General features: G+C 38.8%; 5 protein-coding genes across 6 annotated transcripts in view; 3 read left to right on the forward strand and 2 right to left on the reverse strand.

Annotated features, from left to right (window-relative positions):
- Nucleotides 1–138: 138 nt before the first annotated feature.
- Nucleotides 139–2,157, reverse strand: LOC136415528 (uncharacterized). The gene is made up of 5 exons (XM_066400134.1): nucleotides 1,803–2,157; nucleotides 1,302–1,446; nucleotides 1,124–1,246; nucleotides 593–1,052; nucleotides 139–528 (listed from the first exon to the last, which is right to left on the reverse strand). Exons 1-5 carry the CDS (start codon nucleotides 1,863–1,865, stop codon nucleotides 345–347), a joined length of 975 nt encoding a protein of 324 aa, XP_066256231.1. The 5' UTR covers nucleotides 1,866–2,157; the 3' UTR covers nucleotides 139–344.
- A 555-nt stretch (nucleotides 2,158–2,712) lies between these two features.
- LOC136415347 (mitochondrial carrier homolog 2-like) lies at nucleotides 2,713–4,211 on the forward strand. Its single transcript, XM_066399892.1, has 6 exons — nucleotides 2,713–2,966; nucleotides 3,017–3,101; nucleotides 3,193–3,361; nucleotides 3,420–3,551; nucleotides 3,603–3,786; nucleotides 3,840–4,211. Exons 1-6 carry the CDS (start codon nucleotides 2,850–2,852, stop codon nucleotides 4,086–4,088), a joined length of 936 nt encoding a protein of 311 aa, XP_066255989.1. The 5' UTR covers nucleotides 2,713–2,849; the 3' UTR covers nucleotides 4,089–4,211.
- Nucleotides 4,212–4,481: 270 nt separating this feature from the next.
- On the reverse strand, nucleotides 4,482–5,649 carry veli (L27 and PDZ_signaling domain-containing protein veli). Its single transcript, XM_066399972.1, has 4 exons — nucleotides 5,496–5,649; nucleotides 5,258–5,429; nucleotides 4,973–5,201; nucleotides 4,482–4,917 (listed from the first exon to the last, which is right to left on the reverse strand). The coding sequence occupies exons 1-4, from the start codon at nucleotides 5,530–5,532 to the stop codon at nucleotides 4,762–4,764; spliced, it is 594 nt and encodes a 197-aa protein (XP_066256069.1). The 5' UTR covers nucleotides 5,533–5,649; the 3' UTR covers nucleotides 4,482–4,761.
- A 136-nt stretch (nucleotides 5,650–5,785) lies between these two features.
- LOC136415634 (probable ribosome production factor 1) lies at nucleotides 5,786–7,022 on the forward strand. Its single transcript, XM_066400312.1, has 4 exons — nucleotides 5,786–6,006; nucleotides 6,059–6,283; nucleotides 6,336–6,754; nucleotides 6,807–7,022. The coding sequence occupies exons 1-4, from the start codon at nucleotides 5,836–5,838 to the stop codon at nucleotides 6,982–6,984; spliced, it is 993 nt and encodes a 330-aa protein (XP_066256409.1). The 5' UTR covers nucleotides 5,786–5,835; the 3' UTR covers nucleotides 6,985–7,022.
- Nucleotides 7,023–7,171: 149 nt separating this feature from the next.
- The window catches only part of LOC136415348 (protein spitz-like), a 33,637-nt gene continuing 28,442 nt past the window's right edge, over nucleotides 7,172–12,366 (forward strand). The window contains exons 1-2 of one of the 2 annotated variants that reach the window (XM_066399894.1): nucleotides 7,172–7,436; nucleotides 9,369–9,424. In XM_066399894.1, coding sequence (XP_066255991.1) covers nucleotides 9,385–9,424 — 40 coding nt within the window. In that variant the 5' untranslated portion in view covers nucleotides 7,172–7,436; nucleotides 9,369–9,384. The remainder of the gene's footprint in view (nucleotides 7,437–9,368; nucleotides 9,425–12,366) is intronic. The other variant, XM_066399895.1, reaches the window with a different exon arrangement.

Below are 12,366 nucleotides of genomic sequence, written 5' to 3' on the forward strand. Positions count from 1 at the left end.
TTGAATATTTGCGGCTTAAAGTCTATTTGTTTGATTTTGATTATAATGCGTGGAACTCGCTTATCTCTGACCGTTTTGGAGTTTTAGAGCCTAAAAGAGACGAAAAATTTACTAAAAACTTTCATTTTATTCTCCTTAGCTTCTACCACCCAAAAGTTGACCCTTTCAAAGAGAACAGCGTTTATATGTTTTTGGGTATTCACAAGCTTAAATCCTAAGGGATGACTTCCTACCCTACCCCTATCTAACCGTTTATTGATTAAGAAATAAATAGGTACTTAATCGACATAATATGCTTAATTAAAGGCACAAAATGGCTTTTGCTACCCAAAAACAAACCACTATTAAAAATAAATACTATGATTCTTGCTATTCAACGCCACAGGAGTACCGATGTAGTTCCTGCCCTCTTTCTTTCCTCCAGGAGGGGAATACCTCCCGTTCCCGTTGTGAAAATCATTACTTGGAGACGGTGCTTTCCTCTGGCTGGAATCGCCAATTTTCACTCTCGGAATCGTGTTCCTATCGCTGTACAAACGCAAAATCATACGTTATTATCAGGAAAGTGCGTCGCAAACGCTTGATGACTTACTACGAGAGGAACTTGGAAGTTCTCAAAGCTTTGGCTCCAATAAAGAGCAAATTGATGGCCAAAACTACATTGACCAACCACAGGACGTACCCTCGGGCAGCCAAAGTCATGACGATGCCGCTGGCTACTTGGCAGTCTATTAAAGTCGCCACATTGCCATCTGATGATGAATATAGGTGGACAATAGGGTCTTCTGCAACGATGGCTGTTGTACTCGAAAGTGTTGTTGTACTCGTAAGTGCTGTTGTACTCGTAAATGCTGTTGATGCAGATTCCACTGACGATAAAGTGGTGGACGTTGATGTTGTTTCAGTTGAACTGGTGCGTAGGTTAAAAGGGCAAGTGGAGAAGTCTCTTGCTAATAAGGCGAAGAATACCAAGTCTATGATTGAGGTTAAGAGGACTATAACTCCCACCGTCAAGGTGTTGTAAGTTTGTCTGGGTTTTCTGTTTTTGATGGCTGCAACAAAGACTCACTTTATGCTTAAGGTTTTTCTTAATTAATTTTATTAGTAAGTATCAGCAATTTACCGAAATGTAAGTCAACGGACGTGGCCACCCAAACAGTACTGAGAACGACGTAAATCCACAGGAAGACCTCGAAGTCCAGAGGACGGATTACCTTAGTTTCAGATCTAACAGTGACATCGCTATCTGCAAAGAATAGTTCTCTTAGATTTACTTACATTTTATTGGTCAAGACACTTACTCAGAAAATTCTGGTATATGATTTTGGACAAGTATTCAGAATATTTAGTATAATCCCTGAAGTCGGTTTCTGTTAATTTTTCCGGAGGGGCGTTTTTGACCAAAATCCCTCCCAGGGAAAGGGCGAACCATGTTAGGCCTTGAATCTGAAACCACCCGAAATTTGACTGTTATCAGAGTATCGTAGTGAATTGTATTAGTCAATATGTTTCACACAATAAATCATCTGTAGAATATCAAGGAAATTTGGTGATTGTGCGTCTATTTAAAAATAGCAAAAGGTGATGAGTAGTGCTATGTGATGAATTTTGGCAGGAATAAAAGAATTTATACGATATATACTACAAACTCTTGATTTCTGGGAAAATTTCTAAGAAAACAATTCAATCAAGAGGTAAATAGAAACCGCTAATTATACCAAAACGACGTTATTGCTCACACTTTTTTTGTATATGGAAAATTGGGATATTAAAAAACAATTTATGAAGTTAAAATCACTTACTGTAATCAAAACTCCCACAACTTTTATGAACTTCTCTCTATCTCTACTAAAAAACATTTTCATTCCACTAGCGAATGCGGTAATACACACAGAGGGAAATTACGGACGCAACTAGATTTGACTTTTTCCGTCAGAGAACGAGCTATGGCGCTCTTATGATACGGACTCTGTTAGGGGATTAGCACACTTTAGAAGAATTTATTGTTCCTGGGCTTATCTCAATTATTGATAAATGGCAGCTACGAATCTGGACGGATTTTCGTATTTTTTTAGGTATCTACCGAAATGTTTACGCGCATCAAGCACTTGAAAATATTAATGTATAGCGGTATTGTGTTTACTCTCATTCATACTAATACGGATTAGGATTTTAATCGATTGCCTGATTAAGGATTTTTTAACAGTAGATATGAAGTGACAACAGTTATTATAGGGCAAAGAGTCAGCTTCATACATTCAAAAATCCTAAAAATTTCTAGAGAAAACGAAGCAAAGAAACTTTCACAATTACCCTTAAGTCGTTTCTTCTTTTGCAGGATTTTTCGAGGGGTTCTGCGCGGTCACTGAATCATCATTGAGAGTAGTAACGTCAGTAAAACCTATTTAAACAGTTAGCTATCGTATTAGTCATATTTATAAAAAATAATCTATGAACGTGAACCACTGAATAACCCCCATTACCCTCCAGTTGTTACGCTATTGGTAAGCTTTAAAATCCGATCCTTTGATAGAACCGCCGTTGCACATTTTGCATTAACGAGTTGCATAAGTATGACAGAGATGGTACATATTTTCCGTATCGTATAGTATATTGTTAGGCTGACTCGCTTCCGCGCATCATTGTCTATCGTTCTTTTCGTGTTTTGACGAGAAAGATAGAGTGCAATTCGAGTAATTGGATCACATAATTTTAACTTTTGCTGACATTTGCCTTAACGGTGAGTTATTTTTTTTTCCCAAATTTTTCAAAACAATCAGCGGGTGACTGGTGCGGGGCCGCAATAAACAAAATTCCGAATTGATACCAGGCGGTCTTTACTTGAAAAAATGTCAAATACCGAAGTCATGTCAAAGCATAAAGAGAATCAATGGTCGAATTACGCTCTCCGCATTGTCTTAAACACCGCCTCTCACCCCTTCGAATACGCCAAAATCCTCATTCAGGTTAGTGCTCACTGAGCTTAGACCCCCTAGAGCCACCCTGTTGTTTTTAGATTGGGCACGAGCCCATCGCTCCTAGACCTTCTAAAACGTTTTTCGGCAATCCCACTTTGAAATTGCCAAACATTTTCCAATACGGTAAGTTGGTTTCAGTTCTCCAATGTAAGTATGATTTCTAGCCATAAAACAACTAACATCAAGCAAATGTTTCATAAAACTAATTTTTCAGTAAAACACATAAAAACTGTGGATGGTTTTACGGGGTTATACACAGGACTAGCCCCCAAGATGTGTGGAAATTTGTTGAGTGCAATTGCAGTCCAGAAATGTACTGATTATCTAAAGCCACTTGAGTTGGAAGAGTTAGAGTGTGAAGAAGACGGTACTGAAGAAACTAGGTATAACTTCAAAAAGGCTTGGTGATTGCTTGATTGTCAAAAATTCATTTTTTTGCAGGAAGCAAAAATGGTTGGCTTCATTGAAGTGCGACTTAATAAACCATACAGCTGCAATTGTTATTAGTCAACCTTTCCATGTGATAACCATTAGAATGATGGCACAGTTTGTAGGAAAGGAAACAAAATACATGTAATGAGGTCTCAAATGTCTTTAGGGTTTTAGCTGAGAGCTAAGTTCTAGGGGAATTTTCGGTTCAGTTAAGGAAATTTACCGTCAGAATGGCATATTAGGATTTTTTAGCGGTCTAGTGCCAAGACTGCTTGGGGACGTCTTATCCTTGCTTTTAGCTGGAGGCCTCACTTATACAATAAATCGTTACTTGGTTGAGAAGGAGCTGAAAGTTTACATTGCAACCACTATGAATGTATATTTCATCTAAAACTTCTAAGATTCAAAATAACACTATTTCTCTGACAGTTCATCTCCACAACTGTAATGTATCCATTTCAAGTAGTGTCCACCTGCATGGCAGTTTCCAACTCAGGTTTACTAGTCGGCTCCCCACCTTCCATGCCTCATTACAAAAGCTGGGTGGAATGCTGGGTTAATTTGTCAAGACACCAGCAGTTAAAACGAGGTTCTAGTCTTCTAGTGCGCTATTACACTGGGCCTAGTATAACTGTAGGGGGAAGATTGCTGCCCATCACTGAAAACCAGGTCCTGTAACCTTCATTCAAGTTGTAATTCATTAATAATCGTTGTTTAGTGATCTCTAGCAGGTTTAAAAACGCAGGGATTTTTGGGAAATTTTTATTGTAAATAAATGCCTCTTGTTCTCTTTGATATTTCTTTGTTGATTTTATCAAGGAACATATTCAACGCCAGTCCCATTAAAATTCTCATGCAGGACACCAGAGTAGACACATTCTGTAGTATTAAATGATTGGGTGAAAGTGCCACGATACACTTGAATGGTGTAATATGGTCAAAATATCAGAGGCAATAAACACTGTAGTGTTACTAAGGTAAAAACCGCGGCTTTGCAGAAGAGTCTCTTTGGTGGTAAGGTGAAATTGGTCAATTTAACAAACTTGAAGTTGATATAAAAGAAAATTTAATATTTGAGAGAGTAGCTTAGTATTCTTGTTTGCTATAGGAAAGTTTAAATGCCAAAAATATATAAGTTCTAAATAAAATAACTACTATTACAAGTAAAAGGACATATTTGACTAGGCCACAGCAGACACCACAACAAGCTTCCAGCTTACACATATTTAAGTCTGCAAGGCCTGGCAAATGTAAGCAGACACCAGTCTCTAGCATAATGGTCAATAAATTGCTTCTACTAACAAAAGTCTTTAAATACTGAACTGTAAGCATCAGATCATAGTCTTAATATTTAATTATATTGCTGCCTCCTCCTGGCTCTCTGCTTGTCAAATCTTAACTCCATTTCTTCCAACACCTTGGGAGTGTACCTCACCACCAGCTTGACTGAGCCATGAGCTTGTTTAAGCAACTCTACAGCTTTCTCATGGTTTTCACCTTCCACAGACTAAAACATTTCCATTAAACTTAAGAAACACCAACAAAAGCAAAAGAATACTTACAACCCCATTAACACTCAACAATTGATCACCTCTTTTGAGTCCTCCATGCCTGTCTGCAACTCCCCCTGGAATAATCCTTGAAATATAAATTGGGGAGTTTTGTTCCTTGCCTCCCATTACATTGAATCCAAGACCCTCCTCAGTTTTGGGCAATTCTACCACTCTGGGATGGGCGTGACCTTCACTGGCAGCAAAAGCTGCTACAGTTGCCTTGGCAGTAGCCGATGCTCTAGTCATTGTCAAGATAGTGGTATAACTATAAAAGGAGCAAAAGGTTTAAAATACCTGACATCTTGGGATCCTTGAATGTCCACAGTTTCATAAACATGTTCATAAACTTCTCGAACTGCATTTAAAAAGTCACTCTGCAAGACTTTTTGAAGGGCAATTAGTTTGGTGGCTGGGACCTCGCCGCTTTTTTGTAGCTTCTCTAGCAGCTCTATGGATCTTTTGATGTCTTGAAGGGGAGGAATGCTTGGCAATCAATAAAAAGGAGTAATAAAGAATGGGGAGTATTTTTTACCTTTGGCCAGGGTTAGAGGTTCCCCGTTCTGTGCCATTTCTAGGAGTTACGGAAGTGGTTTCAAACGTTCTCCAAGGGAAATTTGCGTTAATTAAGAATGTTTTTTTTTTTTTTTAAGTTCTTGTTTATGATTTGTAAAAAAACAGATGTTGAAAAGATTGAGTGCCAAGTTAGTCTAATATAGCACCTGATTGAATATGGTTCTATTTCTTTCTCACACATGAGAAAACAGAGGACACTGAGTAATCAAGTTATCTCATACATAACCTCATTTTTGGTATTGGTTTCCAGAAGATACACGTTTATTTTCTTAATCATTTTCTTTACAAATTGAATAAAAATGAGTGATAGCGAAGATACAAAGGGAGAAATGGAAATTAAAGAGGAATACGATCTTAAACCCTCCACTAGTGGTTCAGTTCTATTTCCAACAGAAACCAAATTCTCGAACATCAAGAACAAACAAGTTCGAACTCAGCAGTTTCAAAAGATCAAAAGGGAGCTGAAGAAGGTAAAAATGGCAAAATTGCCTATTTGTTGATGTATATTTCATAACGATCCAGACGAGAAAGGAAGCCAAAAAGCAGCGCATTCGAGAGGATGCCCCCAAAAAAATTCCCCACACAATTGAGAGCCTGAGAATCAAAGATGAGACAACTGTCACTAACTTGAATGACGAAGAAAATGAGCTAATCAGGGATGATTTAGAAAATGACGAGTTTAGTGACTTTTATCGGCAATCATATGAGCCTAAAGTGCTCATAACTTATGCAGATAATCCTATGAGAGTAAGAAGTATTCATTATAGTTATTTCTATAGGTCTAATTATTCTTCTAAAGAAAACTAGAATTTTTGGACGAGAAATGACAAGAATTATCCCAAACTCCATAGCCCTCTATAGAAACCGTTCTGGAGTGAAGAAGATAGTCAAAAGTGCCATTGCAAAGGAATACACTGACATTATAGTAATCAATGAGAATCGCAAAGAACCAGATGGTCTCCTGGTCATTCACTTACCAAATGGTCCTACAGCACATTTTAAACTAAGCAATGTTTTTATCACCACAGAACTGAAGAAAAGCCATAAGCTTATCACCAGCCACAGGCCTGAAGTGGTTCTGAACAATTTCACCACCCGATTGGGGTTGACTGTAGGCCGCATGCTGGGAGCATTGTTTCATTATGATCCTGAGTTCGTTGGCCAGCGAGCAGTGACTTTCCATAACCAGAGAGATTTTATTTTCTTTAGGCATTACAGGTCAATATTATAGCGTTTTTTAGCGTCGTTTTCACAATATGCGTTCTCGTAGATATGGATTCGATGGGGAGGGCAAGAAGGCTCGGTTGAAGGAATTGGGCCCTCGATTTACATTGAAGCTGAGGTCCTTGCAAAAGGGCACTTTTGATAGCAAATATGGGCAATATGAATGGATCAAGGATGGAAGGAGGCATGCGATGGAGACCAGCAGAAGGAAGTTTGATTTGTAATGAGTTTAGTTGAAATAAATGTAATGATGTAATTTAAATTTAATTATTTTATTGTGTTGAACGTTTAAGATGCCAGAGTCATGTTCTATCCTTCTTTTTTATGTAGTTGCGTTAAGGAGGGAAATTATGCCTTCTTGCTTTTAGTGGTTTTACCTCCTCGTTCTTAGATGGCGTTACGGTGACAACTGTCAAAAAAAAAGAAGAAAACATGGCGAGGTTATATTTATTTTTCAGTTCCTAAACTCAAAATTTATGTTAATTTTCGATGTTTTTCGTTGTGCTGCCTAAAAAAACTCTGTTAAAGTAAATATACGGTCAACTGTGCGTGTAATAAGCCATTTCGCTAGTCCGCTCTATCCGCCAACAATCGCTCGTAAACTTCATCTGAAAGTGTTGCACTCAGGAATTCCAACTATTCTCAAACTGTAATTCGTTTCTAAGTTTTTGCTTTGGTAAGTATTTCAGTTCGATAGTTTGACTGTTTAAAGCGATTTGAGGACACGCTGGAATTCAAAAATAACTTCAATCCTGATACCATACAATGCTCAACCTGGAGTCCTGAAAAAGTTGATTTCGTAGCAGGATCATTTCACCAAAAAACATAATTTTTATATATGTAAAATAAGTGTGTAGAAAGCACCATCATATTTGGTTTGTATTCTTTTTGATATTCCAATCCCTGTATCTTACAAAATCAATGCACATATACAAGATTTAGACCAAGAACTAGGGGTATATGTCAATATGAGGGCCAACATAGCAAAATCCCAGCAGATTATTTTATAGATCTTTTTGGGGTTTATTTAGAGAATTGGAAATCACATACTGAGCAGGATGGGTGTACTGAGGCCGGTTATCATAAGAAGTCTTTACTACTATTTTAAGAAGTCTTATCTATTCCTAGTAGTTTTGGTACATACACTTGGAGTGAGAAATCTGTTATTCAGATCCAAATAATGAGTACCATGAACTATTTATAAAGCAATTTCCATAAAAATGTTAAGCTACAGTATAATTTTCTTGATTTTGGTGGAAACTAGTACCAAAGTTAGCAATAATGCATTAATAAAATGGCTCTAGGATAATGCTGTATACCTTGATTTTAGATTTTACCTGTACTAGAAAAGGAGATTTTTTAACACATAGTTAGCAAGTAAATTTAAGTCCCTCAACATTAAAACTGAGGCATAGTAGGCCTAAGAATTAGATATGTATGCTGTCAGGTTTACTTGGGAAGCACCTATATAGGTGTAGCCATGAATTTCTCATTAGTTCTGTTTATTATGTTCGATAATTGCACATTTTCTGATGTAGTCATCCTATACATTCTATTTTTTCTTTAGTTTCGAAAAATTCCAGACATTTAAAAAATATTCAATACTGCCCAATTAACTTGCTGAAAAGTAGCAATAATTGGATTTTTGTGCAACACTCCTTGAACAATATCATTATGCATGTATTGCACTTTTATCAGTAAAGAAACTTTAAATTGTCCAATTAACGGTTAACTTGGCCAATTAAAAATAAATTGTAAATAATTTTGTTGATACATTTTAGCCTCTTCGGGTAGGTATAAGAAGTTTCAAGGGTGAGAGTGGACCCGCTGCTTGATATTTATTATGATTTATTAATACTGTTTTGATAACTTTGTGTATAAAGTTAAATTGTAGGGAGTTTCCTCGCACATCAACCTAGGAAACTAATACCTTCACGCGAAACTACCTACTTAACTTAAAAGTTTGGTCTCTAAACGCCTCAGACAACGTAATATTTTTGGGTCACCCATTGACCTTCGCGATAATTAGCATTAATAAACGGTCATCCTTGGGCATTCGTTGTGCAGACAATCGCGTGCCACTAGCATTCCCAAGGGGGAGACTCTCCTACATAAAAACGTTTCAAGGATACGCGACTTGGGCTCGTCCAGACCTAGAAAAATGAGTTATTATGTGATATTTGGTCCTCGCTTAAAGACAATGAAACCAAAGCTAAAGGAGCAGCAGCTGCCCAGTGGTTGCACGCACTGACAGTTTTCCATCACAGTTTAATAACTTCTCCGATTTCTAGATTATGACTTTTTAAAAACATCTGTCTTTATTTAACGCTATCCGACCCTTTATGGTTCCAATAATTAATTACAAATCAAAGCTTACAACCGCTTTTGTACACTTTCCAAGGAGTCAACGCTTCAGCGTTTAATTATTAATTTAATGGTCAAAGGGTAGTGAACTAAGTACTGCGTGACCGCATTTCCTCGTAGATGGATACGAGGCCTACTTATTTGCATATCCGCTACCCTATAGGGCCTCTATCGCACGCAACACATCTTAAGCATTTCTTGGCAGTATATTTGTTGTCACATAATGTGCTCCTACTTATTTCAGGTGTGGATAAGAAGCGATGTCAGGAACCACACTGGGAGCTCATGAGAGGGCGGTAAGTACGTGCAAATTGTTCATAATAATTGTAAACTAGGCTGGGAAGTTTAAAACCGTAAAAAATTAGTAACGGGGCTACCCTACAGGCAGTTATGAATTTTTAAAAGTGAAGCTTTCAAAGACTCTTAAGACCTTAAGCAAAATTTTATATCCATAAATTTAGCTTTTGACTAGTTAATTTTGACCATTTACCACTGGTTTTAACCAGTTTTGTTCAGTAGTTCTCTCCAAAGCAGGAAAATGAACGAAGTTTGGCAATATCTCAAAGACACCCATGACGTAATTGTTTCTATCTGCGTCTCTGTCTCTTTCCCTCTTACGTGTATGTTTGGGTGTTTCTGTTAAAACTGATGTCCTGTTCAATTTGACAAGTGAATAACGCCATATTGCCATTTTCATGATACTGGGTAATCTTTCTTAAAGGCGGAAGGATGAAACCAAATTAGTTTCTTTTTTTCGTCAAATATCGGCCAATATCAGTACTAAAGACCTACTCTGTTCGTCAAATTGGGGCGTGCCCGCATAACGATTTAATACTTACTTATGTTCTATGTACTATAAAGTACTTATCTGCCCATCTAGTTTGCGGATGGTAAAGTGTATGGGTGGCTGTGACTCACCGGATGCATTTCAGATGGCGCCTAGACGCCTCCTACAATTATAATATTTCCCTATACAAATTGTCTTTTTTCTAAAATTGCTTGAAAATATACCAAGACCATCTGTCTTTTTTTTTGTCAGTTTTCTAACCACCCAAAGAAACCCCTCCCCGAGGGTTTTTTCAGTTCGGTCTATTGACAGAGGGCTACCGCTATATGGCTAACAGTCCCTGGCAAAAAAGCCGACCCTGTTTCAACCTCTATACAACAAGCGTATAATTTAGATAATATTTTACCCAAGCAAACACTCTTTAGAAAAAATTACCACACGTGTTAAGGGTCCGTTTTTCAAACCGTGGATTAATTATATGCACAAGCTTTTTGCGCTCCCGATGGACGTTTTTAGTACCTCCAGTGGTTACCTTGGCATACGATTATGACGTAATTACATCCAAGGGTTCACTACCACAAGATGGGCCCTTAGATAAGCTAAATTTGAAGGGTGTGGTCGCATAAACGTTTCGTTGAAAGAAGCTTCCACCATCACATTGTTGCAACGCGCACCGGTCTTCAAAAGTGTAAATAGATCCATGCTCGCGAGCTTATCTCGCAGCACCCCCTCTTAAACAATAATTACCCACCTTGAGTAGGCATACGCGCCATATCTCATTCAAACATCCATTCTTGAACGCGCACACATGCCCTCATATAGGGCTCGTGTGTAACCCAATATTTTTATTTGAAAACCATTTTATCATTGTTGCACTTTTACGACATAGACGGTGCAACAAGGGACCCGGTGTCTCCGACGGCCCGGAAGCCCTGGGACAGGTGGGAACTTTATGGGGATCATCTCCACATGTTTTTGCGAGAATGTTCCTTGATGGCTAGTTCTTGTTCATTCGTTGAAAACGACGTAGCTCAATGTGGCATGAACCAGATGAATTTTGTGTAATTTGAGGTCGAATTGGCTGATTTCGCTATCCAAGATTCGTCTCATAAAATAAAAGTCCCTAAAGTCGCCTAGAAACCACTGTAACCTATACATGTTTCCAACGATAAACTATTTGGTTTTGTTTGGTGTATTTTGTAATTGCCATCGCTGTGCCGCTGTCATCCTCCCCGGACTATGGAATTGGTTCCAACTGTCCTCGGATCATGTCGCTCTCCTTTTCTTCTTCTGTCTTGGACAGAGCTAGATAAAGACGGGAAAATTGCTCCAGTTACTCTTGGCCATTTGATGCAGAGGATGCTGACGTACAATAATGTTGTTAAGCTGTCTTACGTCAACGATCGCGATTTTCCTAAGCGATTGCAGCTATGTGGAAATGAGGGAGTTTTCGTACGTTCCAACCTCAGAACTGGGAAATTTAACTTCGTTTATGATTCAAGTTTGCTTTTTCACTCAACCCGATTCTGGCCCTTGCGGAAATTGAGTCACCTAAACAGCGCTCGTTACACATGATCATAATCATTCAATTGGGAACCCCATTTTCTAATCACCGACTTGATTGGTTGATGTTGCGCCGTTACTCACTTAATGCTTCGACACCTAGTGTCGAAAACTGTATTTGCCCAACACCTTTCCCAAATCTTATGAAAAATTCATAATTCCTATGTTAAACAACAACGGGAGTGGTTGATACGTATCTCTAAAAAAAGACTACCTGTCCCCCGCATAACGATTTAAATTAATTTTTCCGAGACGACCGTTATTGTGCGTTACAGGCCGCCGAAATCAGAGGTGTCCCATCTCGAAATCATAGTATGGAAATGGGCCTTGAGGGTGCGCTAATGTGTGCGTGCCCTTAAGAGTGAGGGATGCATTCTAATGAACCATTTCTTTGAAGGAAAACACCTTCAGATTTGTCGATATTTTTGTGCCTTCGGGGGCACTAACGGTGGCTGCCCTAGAACATCTGCCCATCGCAGCCCTAAGTGCCCTTTAATAACCGAAATGCTTTTGATGCGAGACCGGAAAAGGCGTCATTCAGATTCCTTTTCAGACTTCGGCCCATGCTCCATGCGCCCGTCGGAACATGTGCGCCGTTATTGCCTTTTTCTTTCGCCGCTCGAAATCCCCATTAGATCCTGAGTACGGTACTGCTCCCTGCAATAATTCCATGGACAGATGTCCGCAGAATTTGGTTTCAGAGCAGGAACAGGGCTGTGGGGCGCTCGCACCCCAATTTGCCTACAAGGTCAGGGCGGCCCTTAAAGGTGAAGAATTGTGTTGGTACTGTAGTTGAGGGCCCTGTGCCAATTCGAGAGTACCATTTCCGCCCACAGTCTCGGGTTTCCGAGACGGTGTTTGCATTGGGAAGCGACAGATGCACCGCGGGGGT

The sequence above is a fragment of the Euwallacea similis genome, chromosome 20 (assembly GCF_039881205.1).
Source record: "Euwallacea similis isolate ESF13 chromosome 20, ESF131.1, whole genome shotgun sequence".
In the NCBI taxonomy this organism is placed as follows: Eukaryota; Metazoa; Arthropoda; class Insecta; order Coleoptera; family Curculionidae; genus Euwallacea; species Euwallacea similis.

Excerpts from the sequence above, each read along its gene's own strand:
- LOC136415528 (XM_066400134.1), bottom strand. The coding sequence starts at position 1,865 with ATGAAAATGTTTTTTAGTAGAGATAGAGAGAAGTTCATAAAAGTTGTG. Across the intron at positions 1,447-1,802 it reads TTGTGGGAGTTTTGATTACA|ATTCAAGGCCTAACATGGTT; the intron begins GTAAGTGATTTT and ends GGGTGGTTTCAG. Across the intron at positions 529-592 it reads ACTTCCAAGTTCCTCTCGTA|CGATAGGAACACGATTCCGA; the intron begins GTAAGTCATCAA and ends GCGTTTGTACAG.
- LOC136415347 (XM_066399892.1), top strand. The coding sequence starts at position 2,850 with ATGTCAAATACCGAAGTCATGTCAAAGCATAAAGAGAATCAATGGTCG. Across the intron at positions 3,102-3,192 it reads GCCAAACATTTTCCAATACG|TAAAACACATAAAAACTGTG; the intron begins GTAAGTTGGTTT and ends CTAATTTTTCAG. Across the intron at positions 3,362-3,419 it reads GACGGTACTGAAGAAACTAG|GAAGCAAAAATGGTTGGCTT; the intron begins GTATAACTTCAA and ends ATTTTTTTGCAG.
- veli (XM_066399972.1), bottom strand. The coding sequence starts at position 5,532 with ATGGCACAGAACGGGGAACCTCTAACCCTGGCCAAAG. Across the intron at positions 5,202-5,257 it reads CAAGGATCCCAAGATGTCAG|AGCATCGGCTACTGCCAAGG; the intron begins GTATTTTAAACC and ends GACAATGACTAG. Across the intron at positions 4,918-4,972 it reads TGTTGAGTGTTAATGGGGTT|TCTGTGGAAGGTGAAAACCA; the intron begins GTAAGTATTCTT and ends GAAATGTTTTAG.
- LOC136415634 (XM_066400312.1), top strand. The coding sequence starts at position 5,836 with ATGAGTGATAGCGAAGATACAAAGGGAGAAATGGAAATTAAAGAGGAA. Across the intron at positions 6,284-6,335 it reads ATGCAGATAATCCTATGAGA|AAAACTAGAATTTTTGGACG; the intron begins GTAAGAAGTATT and ends ATTCTTCTAAAG. Across the intron at positions 6,755-6,806 it reads ATTTTCTTTAGGCATTACAG|ATATGGATTCGATGGGGAGG; the intron begins GTCAATATTATA and ends GCGTTCTCGTAG.